Source organism: Eutrigla gurnardus (genome assembly GCF_963514095.1).
Source record: "Eutrigla gurnardus genome assembly, chromosome: 19".
Classification (NCBI taxonomy): Eukaryota; Metazoa; Chordata; class Actinopteri; order Perciformes; family Triglidae; genus Eutrigla; species Eutrigla gurnardus.
Genome location: NC_139930.1, coordinates 8,587,935 through 8,611,009, shown reverse-complemented (window position 1 = coordinate 8,611,009; position 23,075 = coordinate 8,587,935). Strand labels below are relative to the sequence as shown.

Below are 23,075 nucleotides of genomic sequence, written 5' to 3'. Positions count from 1 at the left end.
CAAGGAAATGTGATTTGTAGTTTTCATCCATTTATTTTTTCGTGAACTAATACTGATCGATACTCTTGAAGGTGCACATGCGATTATACAAAGTCTTTTTTTCTGAGATGGTTACGGCAAGTTGGGCAGGACGCTGCTCCAGAAATGCACGTAACGCATTCTCATCTTCTGTCTCACGTAGTTCTTGTTCATACGGGAGTTGATCTCCAGGTACTGGTGTCCGGTGCTGGTGAATCTGGGCCAGGAAGCGGGAACACTCATCCCTCCTTTGTTGGGGTCCCTGTGAACATCATCAGAGAAAAGGGCAACTGAATCGAGACGTGTTTCTATTTCAGCTTCTCATTAAAGTTTGTTTGATTTATGCTATGTTCTTTATACCCAGTTCTGGCAAAGTTGGTCCAGTAGGCGATGATGTAGCCGGAGACATCACGGTGGCGAGGCCAGTACGCGAGCGGCGTGGTGAAAGGCTTTCCGAACACGTACTGCAGGTCATCGGCGTGGTCGGCTCCCATCCAGCTGGGGTAAGGCCTGGCGATGCCGCCCATACGGTTGGGCTCGGAGAAGACGTAGGAGTAGGAATGGCCGGTTCTTTGGTGAGACGAAAACAGAACAAGGATGTGAATATGACTAACGAGGGTCTGGATAAAATGACACAAGTCTAACAAGTTGTTTCATGTCCTCCACTTCACTGCTCAGGTGCTTGATACTGCTTTTTGGAGTGAACCTTATAAATATCAATATAAAATACAGCAATCACTTACATTCAGGGAAGCTGCAGTGTGCCGTATGAATAAGTATTAACCTTTTCAGTGGTAAATTAAAAGTATTAAAGTGATGAGCTTAATTTATATTTAAATCATGCAATCAAATAAAATGATCAATACATTTTACATTTTATACCACTAATTGGTTTATAGTATGACGCTGGTTCAATGCTTAAAATCACTTTGGTCAACTTGCTGATGTAAGCATGCGTCATTCCTTAGTTTTCCAGGAAAAAAAAGATGTTGGATTTTGATGGAAAATATGAAGGAATGCATTTCTTTGTAATTTTTTAGCATATATTGTTAAATAAGTGGAGCATATGAACCGGGTGTGATCTAGAAGGGTTATCAAAAAAGAAAAGGTAATAAAAATGTGCCCTTTGATGGATTACTCCCAAGCAGATTTAAAGCTTCTATAAATAGATTTTCCTGGCTTACTAAAATGGCCACCCTGAAGTTAAAAAAGGCTACCTGCTGGTTCTCAGGAAGGTGTGGAACAAAGTGTCTACTAATTAAACAGCACAGCGATATCTGTATAACAAGATGTTATCCTTACGTGGCATTGGCTTCATGAAGGTAGAGGGCAACCTGAGAAGGAACCAGGAAGATGAAGTCTGTTCCAATCTCCACGATAGTTTTCTTGATGGTCTCCTTGCTGGGACTTGAGCCCCAGGTTGATGAGTACGTGGAGAAAGCGTGCTCCAGAGCAGCCTTGCCCTTCTCCTTAGTGTACGAAGCCAGGAGCCTCTTCACATCCCCACTGAGATCACGAAGGTTTGAAAATGAGTTATCTGATAAAACACTAACAAAAGTACGGTATGTTGCTCTGGGTCAGCGTTTCGCACTGTGATCTAACGGCTTCAACTCACACAGGGGTGTCCACCAGGGGTGAGTTGATCGTAGGGACATCTAAACCAGTGAAGAGGTGCCCGTCCATGTCGTTGATTCCGATGATGTAGTCGATATCAGCCGCGTTGTGGAACAAATTGGAAGGGTGATCCGGCACGAAGTCACCGTCGATCACAGGAGACAGGGCCAGGTTGTTCACAATGGGGTCTGAGAGAGGCAGATACATGAGAGACCCATCATGCACTAGTCCTGCCGTTGTCATGCTTTATATACACGTGTGCAACTAAACTCTTAATCTCAAAATTGCTAGTATGAATGCAAAATATTAATGCCATCGAATAGCTACTATGGGTAGCATTTGAAAGTTGAAAGTGTGGCAGCAATGTCCATGATGTGCACTGCAGAATCTACACAGATGTGTATGGTCATTCAGCCATTGGGTGATGTCATCATAGAGGACATATGATGCTTTTCTTTAGTGTGTTATATAGTGTAGTTTTTGTGCATGCCTAAAGGGAGGCACTCTTCCCCACAGAAACTCCTGAACTGCTTGAGGGCCCTCAATTTAAATGGTTTCTTCCATAAAGTGGTGATGTCACCAAGTAAGAAATGTGCATAATATTTGCCCAGCATGCCCCCAAAGAAGGCAAGTAAGCTGAGCATGGAGTCGCCTTGTTGAGCAGACGTAGTTTTTTTTTCCTCCAATCAGAGCAGACGGGGGTTTTTGGGAGGGAGGGGCAGGAGCTGAAACAGAGCGTTTCAGAGAGAGGCTGAGAAGTGCTGCTGCAGCACAGCCTGATGGGAAAGCATTACAGCCTGTACACATGTAAGCTGAAATAAAAGTGTGCATCAGAAAAGGAACATAATAGTCCTCTTTAAGGTCAGTTTGGTGTGTTAGAGCATCACTCACTAACCAACTTATTTCTATTTATCTCTAAATGTTGTGTTCTGTTTCCACCCACTAGTATTACGTGAACATTATTTGGGCACATTGAGATAATAATAATAATAATAATAATAATAATAATAATATGATTAATATGAGCAATTTCTCTGGTTGTGTGCTGTCAAACCACTGCAGAAGAATTGGTACGAAGCTCCTTGATATTAACAATGAAAAAAATGTGGAATGCATCACTTACAATCAGCTGAACTGGTCAAACTGAGAGAGCCAGCCAACGTAAGGAGCGAGGGATCAGTCATCTTCAAGCAGGAAGCCATATTTTGACCGGTGGGGCAGTTGACCTTCAGAGCAATCTGGGGAGAGAGTTGAAAATGATCTTTAAATGTGACCCAGGCCCAAAGTTATATGTATCTGCTAAACAGTGTTCCATAGCAGAAAATAAAACATGTCAGCCGTTGCGTACCTCCTCAGCGAGCCTACGGGGATTCTTGTTGATAGCCCATGGGCAAGTGGCGACACCGCTCTGGGAGATGGCTCTCTTGAACAGCCCTTTGTTGAATGGACTCAGAGTCTGTGGGCAGTTTTATGAGATAGTTCAGTAGTTAGATTCAAATTGAGGAAAATTCACAATTTGTAAGTATGAATCTCATATTGTCTCACCTGGAAGCTGACACTAGCTGCACCTGCAGACTCTCCAAATATGGTGATGTTGTCAGGGTCTCCTCCAAGTGAGCGGATGTTCCTGTGCACCCAGGCGATGGCTGCATGCTGGTCCCACAGACCGTAGTTTCCTGATGAGGATCAAGTTGTTCCCACTCAATCAAGATTTTACTTTTAATGCATGAGAATGGCTGGGAGGCCGACATCTTCTAGGTACGTTTCTGGAAACAAACAGACACCTACCAGGTAAGTCAGAATCTCCGGTACTCAGGAAGCCCAGAGTGCCCACGCGGTATCCAAGCGTCACCACAATGACGTTTCCTCTGTCTGCAATCTCCTGCCCGCTGTACAGATAGTTGCCCAGGAAGTTAGCACCCATGGAGCCTCCGGCCAGGAAGCCTCCCCCGTAGATCCAGACCATGACGGGCAGACCAGCGGACACTAGAAGACAGAGAGAATGAGTTGCAGTGTAGATCTAAACTGGACGAGAGTCTGCGGACTTCTCTCAGTGTTTACCTGAGCGGCCGTGAGGAACCCAGACGTTAAGGTAAAGACAGTCCTCGCTGCCTCTGGTATCAGTCATGATGAGGTTCACCTGAGTGCATCGCTGCCTGTACTCTGTGGCCTTCAGAACACCTGATGAGACATGCAGTGTAACAGCAGGGATTATGCATGTTTTCATCACACATCATATCATACAGTTTGAGCTGTTAGATTACGCTGGTTAAAAAATAACACCTTTTCTATTACACCCGTTAAAGTTAGAAGAGAAGGAGGAGTTTCTAAAGGTGGTGTGAAATTACTAGGCCAGTCATTGATGAGCAGTTCATTCAGTCTACCCACCGTCCCAGCCTGGGTGCCGCTTCGGTTTCTCGAACCTTCCAGGGATGTCAGCAAAAGGAATCCCCTTGAAGACGTCCATGTGGCGGCGGAACCCAAGACGGATGTTCTCGCCCTGGACCATTCCTCCCTCAGTGTACACCACCCCGAGCTGCAGAAACGAAACACAGACATTCATTCGACAAGTCAATTTAAAGAATGCTTTACATTACAAATACTTTTCGTCATTTAAGAAAAACAAAAAATCTGTAATTGATGGTCGAAAAATTAACAAATAATCCTATTTCCTGACAAATGCTGAATTTAAACTTACAGAGGCCGCAGTGACCGTCTCCAGGAACACGCCAATAGCTACCAAAATCCTAAGTATTGCCATGATAACCACACTGTGACGACAGGGTTCATCATCGGTCAGACTTTTATAAAAGGAGGCCCTGCCCCTAAACAAAATCTAACCAGTGAGAAGACTGGTCACCTGCCCTTCCCATCTTCCACCTGCCCATCCCACCTGCCCTTCCCACTCAACAACACATGATGTAGCCTACCAACCCACAAGCTGTGATATAATTCAAATCAGTCCATTTTCTGTGGGCTGTCCACTTTAGAAAACATCTGACTCAACAACCCTTTACATGCAGACTCATCATAAATTGCATGATGCGTTGTAACTTGTATACTTTATGGGTTTTACTTTAAGTCCATAGCTGCACTTGCAAAGTACATACTGTTGCATGCAATATGTATTCAACTGGGAGATCATTATAAGACTGCAAAAATGTCCGGTCTTGATTGTGGGTCAGAATAGCAAGAAATTCATGCTGGCTTGCAAACTGCAATATACTCCAAACCACATGCATTGGGACATCCTGTAGTTTTGGCAGAATGCATTTGCATACTAAATATTTTTCTGGCATATATAAGTAGTATATTAGTATGTACAGTAATGCACAAAAGGACACGATGATGATTTTTTAGACTGGACTTTTTTGTGACGCTAAAACAGACAAGAGAAAAATAATTTGTTTTTGAACATTAAAGGTGCAATATGTAAGAAATCTAAAGCAACTGGCTGTAAAATCATCCTAATATGTCATAGAGACTCAGGAATAATGATCATATAACATACTGAACTCACCAACAACAACAGTACAGTCAAAATATTTGCATTTAAAAAAATCTTTTGCGGACCGCAAATCATGTTTATGTTTTGAAAACATGTTTTTGCACGTGGCGCCACCCACCGGCGTCTACAAATCATTGCAGTCAGTAGAGTCTCAGCTGCCGAGCAACCACGGGTTGCCAGTTTCGACTGAGCTACAATGGCGGAGGCAACGATACCAAAAAGAGCTCGTTATGATTCACAAAAACGCCAAGATAAAAACCGAGGCAAAGCGAGGGTCTATAGGGGATGCATTTGAACGGTGGACACAGTTGAAAGCTAATAGGAATTTGAAATCGGATGCAGAATTGGCTACTCTTCTCCTAGACAGGTAAGTTGAGCTTGGCTAACTAAGTTAGCATCATAGCTTGACGGGGATGGACATTTCGAATACTTTGAACTGTCGAGTAACAAACGTTAGCAGCACAGCTAACGCTAGCAGCATTAGCACTGTCCTGTTACGGGCATCCGGCTGTCCAGCCACCGGCCGGACATCGGCTGGACGCTAGCAGCATTGACGGAGGATACTCCAACAGCTCTGGCAACCTCGAGTCTGGAGGGGAGGCCGATACGACTCGCCGCAGTGTTTTGAATTTGAGTTTAGAACCGTTTTGGCCACATTCTTACATACTTCTTCTTACTTTAAAGCATTAAACATGGTCTAGTAGAAACCCCAAAAATAAGTATGAACTGGAAAATAAGCATAAAATTCGAAATCAGGATGAATTTCATAGGGAGCCCAAGGTCTTGTGTTGGGCTTCCTTTTGGCTATTTTTGAGTTATTTGGAGGCGGAATTTAGGAAAACCTGTGTGAAACACTTTAAAACTACATAGGCTTTTCTTTGCCTTCATTTAAAAGATTTGAGTGACTTAGCTGTGACTTAATTCAACTTTTGCAGTTGTGTATCAGTGTATAAATGTGTGAAGATTAGTGGAGATTATATTATTGTTTTGTTTGAGTTGTAACTATGTATGGAAAAGCATTTGGTAAAAATGGAGATATACACTCACTGGCCACTTTATTAGGTACACCTGTCCAACTGCTCGTTAACGCAACTTTCTAATCAGCCAATCACATGGCAGCAACTCAATGCATTCAGGCATGTAGACATGGTCAAGATGATCTGCTGCAGTTCAAACCGAGCATCAGAATGGGGAAGAAAGGTGATTTAAGTGACTTTGAACGCGGCATGGTTGTTGGTGCCAGACGGGCTGGTCTGAGTATTTCAGAAACTGCTGATCTACTGGGATTTTCACGTACAACCATCTCTAGGGTTTACAGAGAATGGTCCGAAAAAGAGAAAATATCCAGTGAGCTGCAGTTCTGTGGGGCGCAAATGCCTTGTTGATGCCAGAGGTAAGAGGAGAATGGCCAGACTGGTTCGAGCTGATAGAAAGGCAACAGTAACTCAAATAACCACTCGTTACAACTGAGGTATGCAGAAGAGCATCTCTGAACGCACAACACGTGGAACCTTGAGGCGGATGGGCTACAGCAGCAGAAGACCACACCGGGTGCCACTCCTGTCAGCTAAGAACAGGAAACTGAGGCTACAATTCGCACAGACTCACCAAAAAGGGACAATATAAGATTGGAAAAACGTTGCCTGGTCTGATGAGTCTCAATATCTGCTGCGACATTCGGATGGTAGGGTCAGAATTTGACGTCAACAACATGAAAGCATGGATCCATCCTGCCTTGTATCAACGGTTCAGGCTGGTGGTGGTGGTGTAATGGTGTGGGGGATAATTTCTTGGCACACTTTGGGCCCATTAGTATCAATTGAGCATCGTGTCAACGCCACAGCCTACCTGAGTATTGTTGCTGACCATGTCCATCCCTTTATGACCACAGTGTACCCATCTTCTGATGGCTACTTCCAGCAGGATAACGCGCCATGTCATAAAGCGTGAATCATCTCAGACTGGTTTCTTGAACATGACAATGAGTTCACTGTACTCAAACGGCCTCCACAGTCACCAGATCTCAATCAAATAGAGCACCTTTGGGATGTGGTGGAATGGAAGATTCGGACATCCCATTCTTAATCTATAGGGTTTAATATGATGTCAGTCCACCCTTTGCAGCTTTAACAGCTTCAACTCTTCTAGAAGGCTTTCCACAAGGTTTAGGAGTGTGTTTATGGACTATATATTTTGGACCATTTTTTCAGAAGCGTATTGTGAGGTCACACTGATGTTGGACGGAAGGCCTGGCCCTCTGCTTGTCCAACATCTCTTGGTATGCTGAAGCATTCAGAGTTCCTTTCACTGGAAGTAAGGGGCCAAGCCCAGCTCCTGAAAAACAACCCCACACCATAATCCCCCTCCACCAAACTTTACACGTGGCACAATGCAGTCAGACAAGTACCGTTGTCCTGGCAACCACCAAACCCAGACTCGTCCATCAGATTGCCAGATGGAGAAGCGTGATTCGTCCCTCCAGAGAACGTCTCCACTGCTCTAGAGTCCAGTGGCGGCATGCTTTACACCACTGCATCCTACGCTTTGCATAGCACTTGCTGATGTATGGCTTGGATGCAGCTGATCGCCATGGAAACCCATTCCATGAAGCTCTCTACGCTGTTCTTGAGCTAATCTGAAGGCCACATGAAGTTTGGAGGTATGTAGCGATTGACTCTGCAGAAAGTTGGCGACCTCTGCAGCCTTTGTGCCTCAGCATCCGCTGACCCCGCTCCGTCATTTTACGTGGTCTACCACTTCTTGGCTAAGTTACTGTCGATCCCAATCGCTTCCACTTTGTTATAATCCCACTGACAGTTGACTGTGGAATATTTAGGAGTGAGGACATGTCACAACTGGACTTGTTGCACCGGTGGCATTCTATCACAGTACCACGCTGGAATTCACGGAGCTCCATTCTTTCACGTTTGTAGAAACAGTCTGCATGCCTAGGTGCTTGCTTTTATACACCTGTGACCATGGACGTGACAGGAACACCTGATTTCAATTATTTGGATGGTGAGTGAATACTTTTGGCAATATAGTGCATCTTGTGTCATGTTTTTGTGTCAACTGCACGTTGACATAATTCAGTGTACTGTATTAACCAAAAACAGAATTACAAAGATGACATGGTTCTTAGACAAAACTTTTTTTATTTGCATTGAACCAAACAAATAATAATTCAAACATATCACCTTTTACAGAAAGGAGTAATGTAAAATATTAGCGTGGTAAAAATGGTTGTGTGTTATATGTAATCCAGAATTTCTGTCTCCATCTCGTTTTCGCTGCCCTCCGACGGCTGAAACTCATCGTCCTCATCTTCCTCTTCATCATCCTTGTTCTCGTCCTCCTGCACCTCTCCCTCTGCATCTTCATGTCTCCCTGGGGATTTTGAATTAAGGCATAGGCGTCTGCGTTTCTTGGGGAATTCTGGCAAAGCTGAGGAAGAGAAATAACGTCAGTTGACAAACCAAAAGGTGCGCTAGCTAACACCCGTGCCACCTTTAGCTCCTCCCCCTCACAGCCCTGCCCATGTTGATACTTTGTTTCATGTTCTAGGGGCATTTTCTTAAACTCCATGGCATTTCAGCCAAAACTCTGGGGTTAGATAATATCTAATGTGTGGTCACGCGCGTGCATGAAGATGGATTTATTCCTTACGAGGTTTCTGGGCTCGGATGACCGTCTTGATCATTTCTGAGATCATGTCCCTCAGCGTGTCCGTGGTGCCGAGAACACACCAGCCGTCCCGCTCGTCACACACCGGCTTATTACCGTCCGTCTGCTCAATCACCTGCCTGATACTGGACACACACACACACACACACACACACACACACACACACACAGCTGCATTACACACAAACAGTGGTGAACTTAAATTACTTGGCAGTTTAAGATTAATAATAGAAATGTTACTCTCCGGTAATTTTAAATGCATGACCTTTACTTGAAACAGGTTATTTGGGGTCAAATGGGGATTGTCACTGCAGTAAAATTGCCACTTAACTAAAAACTTGATTTACACTACACAGACAGCAGTTTGGTTGCCCTCAATACTGCAGATGAAAATGATTTCATTACAAAGAATAAGCGTATACACAGCACTGAATGTAATATACCTTTCCACTTGCAAATCACAGAGCTGGTAAAACATCTGCCTGTGAGGAGGCAGCATGCCCTCTCTGAAAATGTAGGATGACTCCTGTGGAGATAAAACAAAGGCCAGTTGTGTATCAGAAGAAGTCGGTCATATCACCCAGCCCTACACTTATAATCTCACAGCATTTAAGCCTGATGCTTATGAGATCCAACATAAAAACACAAGATATGAAATTATTATATGAATAAATACAGATAAAAGAAAAAGAAATGTAACGATGAACAGTTGTTAAAATTGGACTTTCATTGACCTTCAGCTGGAAAGTGATGGGGACTGATTCTCGACTGCTACCTGGACCCTCCTGAGCTGGAAGTTCCATTACGCTCGCTGCCTGGGGACCTGGAGATAGAAATGGCGTTGACAATATTCCTTACTACTATTTCAGACAAACTCACATCAAGGTTTTAACCATTTATTGCAGCATAATCGATTTTCGTTTGGTAGGAGCACGCTGCGGGGGTGGAGGGGGTCACATGTGTGAACAAGCGAGGCAGCACAGCTCAGTGTTGTTGTGTGCAGACCAGTCTGGCATAACCACATATCTCTCCTCAGCACTGTGACAGCATTAAAGCAAGGTCTGGTTTCCCACATTATCATTCTGGTATAGGGACCTCATATAAGGACAGGATGCAGCAGCGGTGCCCTTGTAAAATAGATAAGCGCGGATAACTGAGGGGGCGTGAGATATTCAACCAACGGGAGGCCATTACAGTCCACAGGCCATTACAGTCCATCCCATGAGTCATGAAGACTGAATGGGCGTCAAATGTTTACATGGACTTCCTTATTGTATGGCGCAGCTCGGCTGTACATGATTGGACCATCGGACCGTAAATATGACCAAATAGTCAAATCTCCTGCGGCTCCTCGGACTCACCTGCTTTGTTGAATGTGATAGGTAGACTGTAGTTGAGGGCACTCCGCTTGGCTTTTACTGGTATGTCAGATAATGAATACCCTAAACAAAGGAAGAAAGTCAGTGTCGGGCAAACAAGTGGTGAACTTTCATTCAAACTTTAAAAAGAAAACAAAAAGATGATGTACATCGTCACAGCGCTTCAGTTTCTCTCTGAAAAACTCTACAAAAAATATTACATTTGTATAACTCCTCCTTGAAAATATTACCATGCTTGGTGCTACAGCGGATCCTGAAGTCCAGTATCTGGTACTTCTTGGAGTCTGGGCCCTTTCGAGGGTCATAGCCCAGCCTCACCCACAGACTTCTCCACGGTCCTGTCACCTACAAAAGCAAAACGGATGTTAAACTTAATCTATGAAGAAACAAAATTGAGTCTGCCTATTAATTTAGGTTGATTTCTTTGGTGATTTACATAGAACCTGATTCATTTGTTACAGCTGAGAACAGAGTGTATGAATCCCTCCACATGGCTACAGAAAGTGCACACAAAAATACTTTTATACTTAAAAAGTATTTATGCAGCATTGACATTGTGAAGCGTATGTATATTGGTGCTTCACAAAGTCACTTTAAAGATACTTCTTCTTTTAAAGATACTTCTGTTCATCAGCAAGCAACACCTCGCTGAGGCTTAGGCACACAATTTTCATTTAACTTTCACAGTTTCACAATGTAAATATGAAGACGCCAGGGCACAAAGCACTGAACGGCATTTACTTGTTCCCCTTAAATGCTCCCCAACACTCTTCCCCCGGCACATGGTGTCCCCTCAGCTCACCATGTAGTAGGCGAAGACGGGCAGCAGCAGTTTGAGTTTATCAGGGTGGATGTTGATGTTGGCCTTGACCGCATTTCGTGACCAGATGGGTCGGCTCTCAAACATCTAGGCACAAAAATAATCGGGTTGAGATAAGATAAAAATAATGCGACATTATAGCAGAACATTTTCCAGCTTCAACCAGATGCCCTTCCTACTGTGGAAACTGTTGTTTATGATGGTTTGGTTCCTTGAATTAGTTAGTTTTTAACTTATTAAAGGAACTCTGTGGAGTCCTCCAGCACTACCAAAGCTGCTGAGACATGTTTTTAATGCATGCAACACAGGCTACATGATAAACATTGCTACCAATACTGTCACACTATTCCACTGATTTACAAAGTGACAAAAGTGCAGCAAAAGTAGCATTAGAAAATGGTTTGTGAGGAAGGAAATGTATTCAGCTTGTGTGTTGGGGCCTCGAGGAGATACACAATGTGTTTGTGAATAACACTGAAAGCAAGCCAAAACTTTGCTGACAAGAAATCTCAAAAGGACTCCTTAAAGCCATAGGATTTCTGATCATAAAAGTAAAAAACATTAATCAGGGTGAAGCAGCATTTAGTTTCTATGCTCCCCAACAAACAAACTCCCTGAACACCTGAGGTGAGCAGAAACGTTCAGCTAATTTAAATCAGGGCTAAAAACAATATTGTTTAATGCAGCTTTCCCGTAAATGTAAAAGAAAGCTTACCTATTTCTCCTGCTTGTCTAATTGTTCTTAAAATACACTTTTACTGGTGTATATTTTAATGTCACCTATATGGTTTTATTCTATATGTATTTGAACTTTTAATGTATTTACTGTTAAAATATGTATCTGCCTCTGTAAAGCACTTTGAATTGCCTTGTGTATAAATGGTGCAACACAGATAACATCGACTTGCCTATTTTGTGTTCGTTAACAGCGATGACGTATTTTGTGGGCGGAGCTGAACTGGTGGCAGAAAGCAGTTCTGTAGCAGCGCTGTCACATTTAACTGGTCGATACTTAACCAACCAGCTGGAACCAAAACATAACTAAGGAGCCAGGATTTATATTTATTTATTATATTTTGTCTTGAGAAGCCTTTAGATGGTCAGTCTGGATACCCAGCACTCCAGTGTACATGATAGTCCCTCCTACCTTAATAAAGGATTTAACTTACATTAGTGTGCCTTCCTTTCTGAAGGATTCTTTACACTACACCTGTGGCCATGGCAACCAGAGGGCAGTAACACACATACCTTCCTCAGATGTTCTTCAGCCTGCTTGTCATTCTCCTTCACGCAGACTCGTACCCAGTTGGTTTTGGCTGGCTCGAGACACTCGGTGGGAGCAGTAGGATCACTGAAGCTCACAAAAATGGCGTTGTGGGGCCGGCGGGCTCGATTCAAACCAATAAAGTTGTTCTTGCTGATGGGCGCCTGGCTGTAAACAGAAAGGAAGACAAATATTAATATCAATACAGAGACTTTACAATGTTGTTGTTTGCACAGGACAAATAAGAACACCTAACAAAGGGGAATAAGCAGAAGCTGTAAGGTTGACCGGGTGGATTAAGTTACTCCCTTACAGTGAATTTTGGTAGACGTCAGGCCGGTAGTAATAATCCACAGGAGAGTCGAGGCGTGAGAAGCTGGCCGGGGGAAGAAAGAGAGGCACAGGCTGCTCAAAGAAGTCTTGATTCTCTGATTTGCGGAGGATGATTTTGTTGTACAAAGAAGTGTCTTTTCCATCTTCTGAATTCACAGCGAGGCACTGAAAGTCTGCCATCCCTGCAAAAACAAAGGCATTATCAGAACTACCAACCTCATCTATGGTACATCAGTCCATTTCTTTGATTTTTGAGATGTTATAATGTCTAAATGATAGAGTGCATAATAGATTTTTTTCATTGAACAAGAAAAATAATGACAAAAAAAAAACCTAAATATTACACAATTCAAGAAAAAAGCAATTTTAAACGATATGAGGACTCTTAATCTAACCTTGGAATTTATATGTTGTTCCTATGACTCCGAGCATATCCATGTGGATCTCGACATCCTTAGGGTCCTTTTTTCGCACCCGACGGCGCACTCTGAGGACAAGGTTGCTTGAGGCGAAGCGGTTTCCACACAGACTGTGACAGAAAGGGTCCTGAGGTCGGAAACGCAGCTCAAGACGTCTGTTTGGGTGAGCGAAGGTCTGTGGAAATGCAGACGGGTATCAGATTAGTGCAGTTTCACTGCAGCAGTGATGATAAAGATGCGACCACAACAAAGATGTTGACAGTTTTGTTCTCATAAAACAGTCACTTGACATTTAACTTTAATCAATTCATTTTAAAAAGCTGTGTTACAAACCCCCCAGGACCTTTTTACCCCCAAAACCCACTGAATAATAATATTAAAATCAGTGGGCATATTTGCAGAATGCTCATGTAAAACATGTACATTTATAAACATTTCAGTACCAACAAGAGGTCTCCACTCTCTTCTTTTCTACATCAGTGGTGGTGATTTTATTTTTTTTTTAAAGGAAAACACTTAAAGTTGCAATGAAACGTAGGCTATGAGGTCCCTGTGTGTCTGGGGCCATGAGGTCCGCTGTATATCCTGGGTCCCTGTGTGTCTGTGGTCCCTGTGTGTCTGGGGCTATGAGGTCCCTGTGTGTCTGTGGTCCCTGTGTGTCTGTGGTCTCTGTGTATCTGGGGCTATGAGGTCCCTGTGTGTCTGTGGTCTCTGTGTATCTGGGGCTATGAGGTCCCTGTGTGTCTGTGGTCTCTGTGTATCTGGGGCTTTGAGGTCCCTGTGTGTCTGTGGTCTCTGTGTGTCTGTGGCTATGAGGTCCCTGTGTGTCTGGAGCTATGAAGTCCCTGTGTGTCTGTGGTCTCTGTGTATCTGGGGCTATGAGGTCCCCGTGTGTCTGGAGCTATGAAGTCCCTGTGTGTCTGTGGTCTCTGTGTATCTGGGGCTATGAGGTCCCCGTGTGTCTGTGGTCTCTGTGTATCTGTGGTCTCTGTGTATCTGGGGCTATGAGGTCCCTGTGTGTCTGGGGCCATGAGGTCCGCTGTATATCTGGGGTCCCTGTGTGTCTGTGGTCCCTGTGTGTCTGGGGCTATGAGGTCCCTGTGTGTCTGTGGTACCTGTGTATCTGTGGTCTCTGTGTATCTGGGGCTATGAGGCCCCTGTGTGTCTGGGGCCATGAGGTCCGCTGTATATCTGGGGTCCCTGTGTGTCTGGGGCTATGAGGTCCCTGTGTGTCAGACGGGTATCAGATTAGTGCAGTTTCACTGCAGCAGTGATGATAAAGATGCGACCACAACAAAGATGTTTACAGTTTTGTTCTCATAAAACAGTCACTTGACATTTAACTTTAATCAATTCATTTTAAAAAGCTGTGTTACAAACCCCCCAGGACCTTTTTACCCCCAAAACCCACTGAATAATAATATTAAAATCAGTGGGCATATTTGCAGAATGCTCATGTAAAACATGTACATTTATAAACATTTCAGTACCAACAAGAGGTCTCCACTCTCTTCTTTTCTACATCAGTGGTGGTGATTTTATTTTATTTTTAAAGGAAAACACTTAAAGTTGCAATGAAACGTAGGCTATGAGGTCCCTGTGTATCTGTGGTCTCTGTGTATCTGGGGCTATGAGGTCCCTGTGTGTCTGGGGCCATGAGGTCCGCTGTATATCTGGGGTCCCTGTGTGTCTGTGGTCCCTGTGTGTCTGGGGCTATGAGGTCCCTGTGTGTCTGTGGTCCCTGTGTGTCTGGGGCCATGAGGTCCCTGTGTGTCTGTGGTCCCTGTGTGTCTGTGGTCTCTGTGTATCTGGGGCTATGAGGTCCCCGTGTGTCTGGAGCTATGAAGTCCCTGTGTGTCTGTGGTCCCTGTGTGTCTGGGGCCATGAGGTCCCTGTGTGTCTGTGGTCTCTGTGTATCTGGGGCTATGAGGTCCCTGTGTGTCTGTGGTCCCTGTGTGTCTGGGGCCATGAGGTCCCTGTGTGTCTGTGGTCCCTGTGTGTCTGTGGTCTCTGTGTATCTGGGGCTATGAGGTCCCCGTGTGTCTGGAGCTATGAAGTCCCTGTGTGTCTGTGGTCCCTGTGTGTCTGGGGCCATGAGGTCCCTGTGTGTCTGTGGTCTCTGTGTATCTGGGGCTATGAGGTCCCTGTGTGTCTGTGGTCTCTGTGTATCTGGGGCTATGAGGTCCCTGTGTGTCTGTGGTCTCTGTGTGTCTGTGGCTATGAGGTCCCTGTGGTCTCTGTGTATCTGGGGCTATGAGGTCCCCGTGTGTCTGGAGCTATGAAGTCCCTGTGTGTCTGTGGTCTCTGTGTATCTGGGGCTATGAGGTCCCCGTGTGTCTGTGGTCTCTGTGTATCTGGGGTCCCTGTGTGTCTGGGGCTATGGGGTCCCTGTGTGTCTGGAGCTATGAAGTCCCTGTGTATCTGGGGTCCCTGTGTGTCTGTGGCTATGAGTGTTTGTGGCTATGAGGTCCCTGTTTATCTGGGGCTATGAGGTCCCTGTGTATCTGGGGTCCCTGTGTGTCTGTGGCTATGAGGCCCCTGTGTGTCTGGGGCCATATAGGGCCCCTGTGTGTCTGGTTGTCATGGCAGTTGCCTGCTTGAAGCTTCAGCCTTTTCTGAAACACTGAAATGTAGCATTCGCAGCTAATCAATTAGCTAAGCGCGTTGTAAATCAAGTATACGACATAAAAACCTACTGGAATTGTAAAACATATTACAAGGTAACATTAATGTATGGCCACGTAGATGTTTTAACATCCAGCAGAGAAAATCGTGTACCATTCTCAAATCTAAACGAGATTTGTAAACTGTAACGTTACACATGACTGAGGAAAACACAGCGTGACGTCAGAGTCTGTCTCGGTTGCGGTTGCTTACTTTGGACACTGTTTTTTCACCACCGAGAGTGTCCAGCATCTTGTCCACATTGGTGACCACGGCCGGATACTCCACACACACCAGTTTGTTGTCCTTCAGCTCGACGCTGGACGAGCTGCCGGGCACGTCGACGTCTTCGGTCTGACAGGAAAGAGTCAGCTCTTTCAGAATAAAGTCCAACTTCAGCTCCTTGGATTCCGCCATAGTGTTTATTTTATTAATTTAATCCATAAAATACACGTGAGAAGACCAGCTCGACAGCCCGGTAGATACTGCAGTATAGCAGCATGGATGTATGAAGTCGGGAGAGTGTGTGTCCGTGTGCAAAATAACGCCGGGCGGAACCACGAGCTCGCTCGTTCACAAAGTTCCGCCTGCACAGTTCCGCCGGCATATATTAAACCGAAACGAGGTCATCTGTTTTATTCCTTTCTAACTCATGAAACTCATTCACTTTGTCAACATTATATAAGTTGACATTTTGAAATGTGTTGTTTATACTTTATATCCTACTAATATCGATTAAACAATCATTAAAAAAAAGAAAGAAGTACATGTATGTAAATGCAGAGATTTAACTCTGTGACATATAATAATAATAATAATAATAATAATAATAATAATAATAATAATAATAATAATAATAATACATGTCCAGTTTTCTTCTATGATTGATTTAGGATTGTTCTTGGATATTAGCCTACATGCTGGTTTTACATTCTGCAAAAAATCTCATGTCTCAATCTCACATCTCAACACATGTAGGCTCTCTGTGTCCCCTTATCCCTCCGTTGTATGATCTTCTATTTGCAAATTCATAAAAACAACCCACCCAAAAAAGGTGTCTGTCACGAGGAACTCAGTGTACACATTTGACCACAGGGTGGCGATGTAGAACCAAACATGCACTTGTAACCAAACATGTCGAAAAGCTCCAGGCCTCCATCCAAGTTAAATAACTCCAGTAACTGAATCTTTTTGAATGCTCGGAGTCTGTGTAAACTGAATAATCTGTTAATGTCTTATTATTTTATATTAAAGAATGGGTATTTTAACAGCCACTTAAAATAGACTATATTTGTATTGTCAGAAGGAGACATCCACTGTTGTCGGAAGGACATTAGTAAAGAGGATTTGTGTGCTGTCCCTCCCAAAAAAATCCCTCCCAGAAACTGTCAATAGACTGTCATCCCCTCAGAGAAGAAAGAAGACTTTGAAGAAACAGCCGTGTTTACCAAGATATTTAAGATGCTATATAGGAGATTATAGTCTGATGTGACACTGTGTTTGCTTAGATTCTAGTTTTTCTTCTTCTCTCATGCCTTTAAGGGAGTACAAGGACTAACATTCATAATGTGGGCCTATAGCCATCTTGCTCTCACAACGTTTTTGTTTTATTTAATATATCTTTTTAAAAACAGTCTGACATTTTGAGTGAGTCAAGTGAGAAAACATGCCTTTTAATAACTAGAATGTTGTCCATTTCACATTGGTTATTTCACCCACGTAGAGATAAAACACACAAATAGACATTGCTGTTTAGGAGGAAAAGTTATTTCTCAAGCAACAACTACTCCGTATGAGTGGCTGCAGAGAAAGCCTCAAATGTTTTTTCACTGTTTGGAGCTGTCATACATGTAACTGAACAAAACCTTTGTGTCTCTTGGATTCAAAGCTAATAAGACAGCTGTGGAGCTCCATTGGAAAGTGTATTTTCTGGTTTATTTGTGAAAAGTTATAGTTTCCCCCTGCTTCCATACTTTGTGCTTAGGTCCTGGATCAATCTCTGTACAAGATACACAGAAATTACTACTCTAGGTAGGATTTTACACCTTTCACAGTAAACATATGGGCCAATCCCAATGTCCCCCTAAGGCCTTAAGACCCACAGGGACTTAACTGATGTCAACTGGTTGAGTGTGAGGGGCTGCACCTTGAAATGGTCTAAATATGAATGGGACAGCACTTTGTGGTGACATATCACGTTAACTTGAAACCAAAACATGTTATGTACAATTGTGGGGTTTTATTTGAGGTTTTTCACCTGATTTGATCGTCTTCCAGGCTCTTTTCTTACAAGACGGGAGATAATTGTCAGATCATTGTTTTTATAAGCACAATTTAAAAGAAATAATTGCTGAATAATCCAGGTGTGTAATATAGCCCATGCTTGCATTCCTCTGATATCATGTGTTTTTATGGACCATCTTATATTATTTATTCTTTGTTCATTCTTTATTAATGTAATATTCTTCAACGTGTGCTATGACAACTGTCGACTGTGAAAGATGCCTTTTGCTTCTGGTCTTGCAAGGAAATGACCACAACACAAGAGTTGAGTCTCTACTTGAGGATATTGGATACTTGGACTCCTTTCACTGGTTTTCAAGAAGAAGTCTTCCTATCCTGACAATAACACAATGTAACTGTGTTCTTCTGGCTTTATTACGTTCTGTCAGGCTGGCTGCCATTTATGGAAAATTGAAGCAGCTTTGAACACTATCAGAGCTTCAATAAAAACATAAATGGTGAGTGGTTTATCATAACATGATGTGTTGTGTGGGATGATATAAGGAGGGAGGGCAGGAGGCTCTGACTGACAATCTGTTGTGTGCTGTGGTGAAGTAAGGATTTTGATGATCTTTTCTTTCTGGGGTTTTTTTTTTCTTCTCAAGGCCTTCGTCCATGGAATATTGGTCCATCTCTGGGTGCTATCTCATGTGAGGGCCTGTCCGCTCCTCCCTGCAGCTCTGCCGGCCTGTTCCTGCCGTTACAGTGTGGCGAGGCCATGATAAGGTTATCAGGCGGTCACCACTGCCAGCACGCCACTGACAGAGCCTGCTGCCCTCAGATTCCACCCCCTCGCTCTAAATTCTCACTCAGTATATCACCTCTCCTGTCATCTCTCTACTTCTGTAGCTCCATCTGGATCTGTCTGTCTGTTTCCGTGGAAAGGCTGTATGTATGTATGTATGGCCATGTTTGCGTGCGTGACGCAGACATTTGGCCACACCTACGACGCCGAAGCCCTTTCTGTAGGCAAAACCAAAGATCAACATCAGCGACTCCTTTCTCTGCACATAAAAGTGGCTCTGATGTGTCTGCTGTGAACACCGTCAGGGTTTTCTTCCCCCAGTTTCAGCCAAATAACTTTTATAAGGCCTGGGAAATAAAAAACGATGCAGTATAATATTCTATATTTCTGGAGAGAGAACAGGCTGGATGTAACTTGAAGGCATCGTGTTGACATGTGAAATAGATGATTAAATCCCAGGAAGGGCAACCACGGGAAGTGCTGGTCTTTTTATGACGCTTTGCAGGCGTGGCCCTTTTTTTTTCATCCGCACACTTATCTGTGGGAGGGCAGGACGCGCTGGACCACAACACAGCGTCCGTGGCAATCAAGTAAATATCTCACCACCAACACAGTGTGACAGCGGCGGATGTGATCACCGCATCTTCCTGTGTCCAGTCATACAGAGGAAATCTGCAGGCCGTTTGTTTGTGTCTTTGGATCAGTCTGTCTGTTTTAAAAACAACGTGATGGATGGGCATGTCATTCAACACTGACTTTAAAAGGCCAATATGATGCTGTAGTTTCCCCAAGGTTGTAATATGACCTCAGTATGTACCTTTTATTGATTGATTTTAGCCATAAAATGTATTCTGGATCTTCAACAACAAAACCTTTTCAGCTTCTTGATTAACAAATGCTCCGAGTTCTGACACCCCTTTCTCATTATTTGGTCAATTACTTTCAAATGTTTCCCAATGATATTGTTTTTACTATTATATTATTTATTGGTTATATATTCTGGGAAAACGCTAGCTTATATGGTACTTTTTATTTCCAGCATCCCTGCTTTATTTAATAATGAGAGAGACAGAGAATGAAGGCTGGGGAGAGTAATGCTGATGTTTGTGAGTGTTTTTTAATAAAATGTTATGGTAACCCCTCTCCCCTGAACTGCTACTCAGATGAGGACCTAACACTCCACTCTTACTTTATCGCCAATGACATGTTTTTGTTTCTTTCTTTCGACAAATGTACTTTCTACATCTCTCTTTGTCTCTTTGGACAAAAGCGTCTGCTAAATGCCCTAAAAATGACAATGTCTTACACAGATTTGTCCCCACCTGTATTTTTGTATTTCTTCCAAACCCAACCAAATGAACCAGCTGATCAACATGTTGCCCTGATTTTATGGCACGTAATGTGCTGCTCAAATGCAACCTTAAGGTAAGGGGAGATTTTTTGTTTCAGTAGTTGCAATAATAAACCAGAAAAAAACAAATCATGTAAATGCTAAACTGCTGATGTGGAATCAGATTACATGTATGAACAGGAGGAACAAAAAAACAAATACTGTGGGAATTTTTTTGGGGGGTGGGGGGGGTAAAAACAGAGCAGTTGGAGATATGAGATTATGAGATAGTTGTGATACATCTTTAATTCCAGGGAGAGAGAGGCTCTTCTTGGAGATCTCCCTCTCTGTCCTCCATGATTGTGTCATCGATGCCTCGGGCCGTCCTTCCATGCAGCGTTTCCACAGTACCGGCCGGGGTTCATTTGCATGCAATTTGCAAGACAAATTTCAGCTGTGTCTGTTTGTCAGGTAGGTGTGCTTGGAAGACGGAGAGGCAGAGCTGCATTTGGCCCGTTTGGGTTTCGAGACCCAGCCTTGATGCTTGAATCTTGATTTTTTAAACGATGATTAGGTGGATGGTCTTTGCTGGATGGGACAGATTTGGGAGATCAGCGTGTTAGTGCGGAGACTCTTTCTGGTGTCACATTGTGCGTTTTACTCCACTGCTCAGGCAGCAGACCTGTCACGGACTTCTGTCACACTTCAAACACTACTTTTAAACTGTTATTCGTGCAGCAGAAAGCGTTCCCATGTAGAGCTGAACAGTTACTGTAACCATGAAGTAAATTTGCAACTTTCAGGATACTACACCCCCTCAGGCAACACACATATGCAAATGAGGAAGGGCAGGATAACCACACAGCACAGTCCGCTGACATTCTCTCCGACATCGGTGTTTAAATGAAAATCAAAAGGACTCCACATAAATCTTTTCACCCGCATACAGGTGGAGGAATGTCACAGGGGTGCATGTGAACCTGCTGCAGGCTTGAATCATTTTCTCCCGTTTCCCCTCAGGCTGCCCCTCCTGCAGCCCCGCCCCATTCAGGACCCATGTCCTGTTTGTCCCTCTTGTCTGTTGGTTACCTGTGCAGGGGTTTGATTTGCTCTGTCTCCTCTTACCAGGATGCAGCGGGTCGAGACTGTACAGTGGCTCACAACGGACCTTGTTGCCCTGGTGATACCAACACATTTTGCATAAAGACCTCAGATTTGTTTGCCAGACCGTAAGCCCTCACTTCTCCTCACCTCCCTGAGCTGACACTGATTTCTGCAGCAGTCGCTCCCTGTGGTACGGCAAGGTGAATACACAAATGATGAGCCCATGTTTTCATTTTCTATGACGATCATTTCATCAATCAGTCAATTGCACGTTCAGTACAAGAACATGCTTTTCCGTGAGAAAACATTTAACACATAAATGACACATCATGGAGTATTTTAAATAACCTTTCACTTCAGGGGACACTCATTTCCTGGACACAAGATTGTTCCAACTTGGGGACCCTTGAAGCAGACGCAGACACATAGACTTGTCTATTTCATCAATTTCTATTCATTTCAACAATATAGTGCAGAATCCAAAACCCAATGTTTCAACGTGTCTCTTCCTCAGGGGCCAAACAAGAATGATTCATGCTCTATCTCTTTATTTGGCTGCTTTTGTCCCCAATCTAGTTTGTTTTCTCCCTTCTATGTCACACTGAAACCTGACAATGAAAACCTGACAATCATTTTTCAAAATGGCATTTTTACAACAAAATGGTTTTGGATCCTGCCTCCTGTCTGGGGGTGTCCACATCACAAGCGATGTCATCCCTGCTCTCCTTCTTTGTCCTCCTCGTCCTCCTCTTCGTCTCACGCTCACGGCCTCCGTGTTTGCAAAGGTCTCCCAAAAACAGCGGCTCAGACTGATTGGCGTTCAAATAGTTTGTAGGTGCGTTCACGTCTGTTTGTTCCCATTTCTGCATCTTGAGAAGCGTTTTCAGTCTGGAACATGTGTGTATAATGTGTGTAGTGCTTTGAAGGATGTTTGTTGTAGAATTGCAAACAGAGTGCAAAGCAGAAAATCTGTTTGTGTGTTTGGTGCCTTTATGTAAAACCTGGTTGCAAAAGTTAAGCTGTTGATGCAGCATTCACTTTAAGTGTGTAAGCAGATCTCAGGGCATCAGCTCCAGAAAACAGCACCACAGTGACCAAAAACACCTTCTAGGTGCATTCAGGAGATGCATGCATGATGATCTGAGGGAGCTGTAGCCATGTGAGCAGGTCAGAAGTACATGTAAGAGCTGTTTGGGCCCCTGTAAACTAGCAGGAACACTTCAAAATCAAGTCTTCACTGTATATGTGGAGTGTTTTTGGTAGCGTTCTATATCGAAGTCGTTTTTAGATCCCATTTAGGATCCATGCAGTTGGAAGGTGTCACCATCACTATGTCACATCAGCAGCTAAAAGCATCTGTATGAATTCTTGACAAGGCTTCTTCCAGTTCGTGTCAGATTTAAATGGCACCGGTGATGATCTGATTTGCCTCGAGCAGCTTAATGTCCTAACAGGTTTGATGTTTGAGAAAGGTGGTGAGACTTCGCTAGAGCCGCCACTTGTTTGTTGAAGTTAATCCAACAGTCTGGCTGGGTGTGGTAACGGTTGACTAAGTAATCAATCCCGCTTCCACAGCCTCGTATTAATCCCTGTATCCCATTTGAGTCAACGCAACATGTAAGCCCAGGCAGTGATGCTCCATCTATGCAAGGGAGTGTGACCAAAGTTTATTATGCTCTCTCTGACAGTTTGTGCAATTGCGATTGTTTTTTTTTTTATTACTGAGATTATAGAGCTGGTTTTGCCCCTCGAGTAATAAAACTGTTAAGCATCAAAGAGAATGCTAACTTTCCTTGATTTCTAGTCGACTCCAGAGGACCAATAGCTCTCTGGCCTCTCATTTGCATGCCGTTGCAGGTGTGTTCCTTGAATGCAGCGTTACTGCAGCATAACACATGATAACAGGTCCC

The 23,075-nt window shown here is 43.7% G+C and overlaps 2 protein-coding genes across 2 annotated transcripts; both read right to left on the bottom strand.

Moving 5' to 3' along the window:
* Window positions 1-111: 111 nt before the first annotated feature.
* LOC311029723 (bile salt-activated lipase-like) lies at window positions 112-4,162 on the bottom strand (the record flags this gene model as incomplete). Its single annotated transcript, XM_084035012.1, has 10 exons — window positions 4,021-4,162; window positions 3,694-3,813; window positions 3,421-3,618; window positions 3,178-3,308; window positions 2,981-3,088; window positions 2,756-2,870; window positions 1,634-1,820; window positions 1,321-1,524; window positions 379-588; window positions 112-280 (listed from the first exon to the last, which is right to left on the bottom strand). The coding sequence occupies exons 1-10, from the start codon at window positions 4,139-4,141 to the stop codon at window positions 112-114; spliced, it is 1,563 nt and encodes a 520-aa protein (XP_083891138.1). The 5' UTR covers window positions 4,142-4,162.
* Window positions 4,163-8,342: 4,180 nt separating this feature from the next.
* Window positions 8,343-16,224, bottom strand: gtf3c5 (general transcription factor IIIC, polypeptide 5). The gene is made up of 11 exons (XM_084034955.1): window positions 15,917-16,224; window positions 13,016-13,214; window positions 12,601-12,802; window positions 12,272-12,455; window positions 11,006-11,110; window positions 10,434-10,548; window positions 10,186-10,266; window positions 9,559-9,647; window positions 9,268-9,350; window positions 8,807-8,949; window positions 8,343-8,584 (listed from the first exon to the last, which is right to left on the bottom strand). Exons 1-11 carry the CDS (start codon window positions 16,118-16,120, stop codon window positions 8,391-8,393), a joined length of 1,599 nt encoding a protein of 532 aa, XP_083891081.1. The 5' UTR covers window positions 16,121-16,224; the 3' UTR covers window positions 8,343-8,390.
* Between the last annotated feature and the right edge of the window lie 6,851 nt (window positions 16,225-23,075).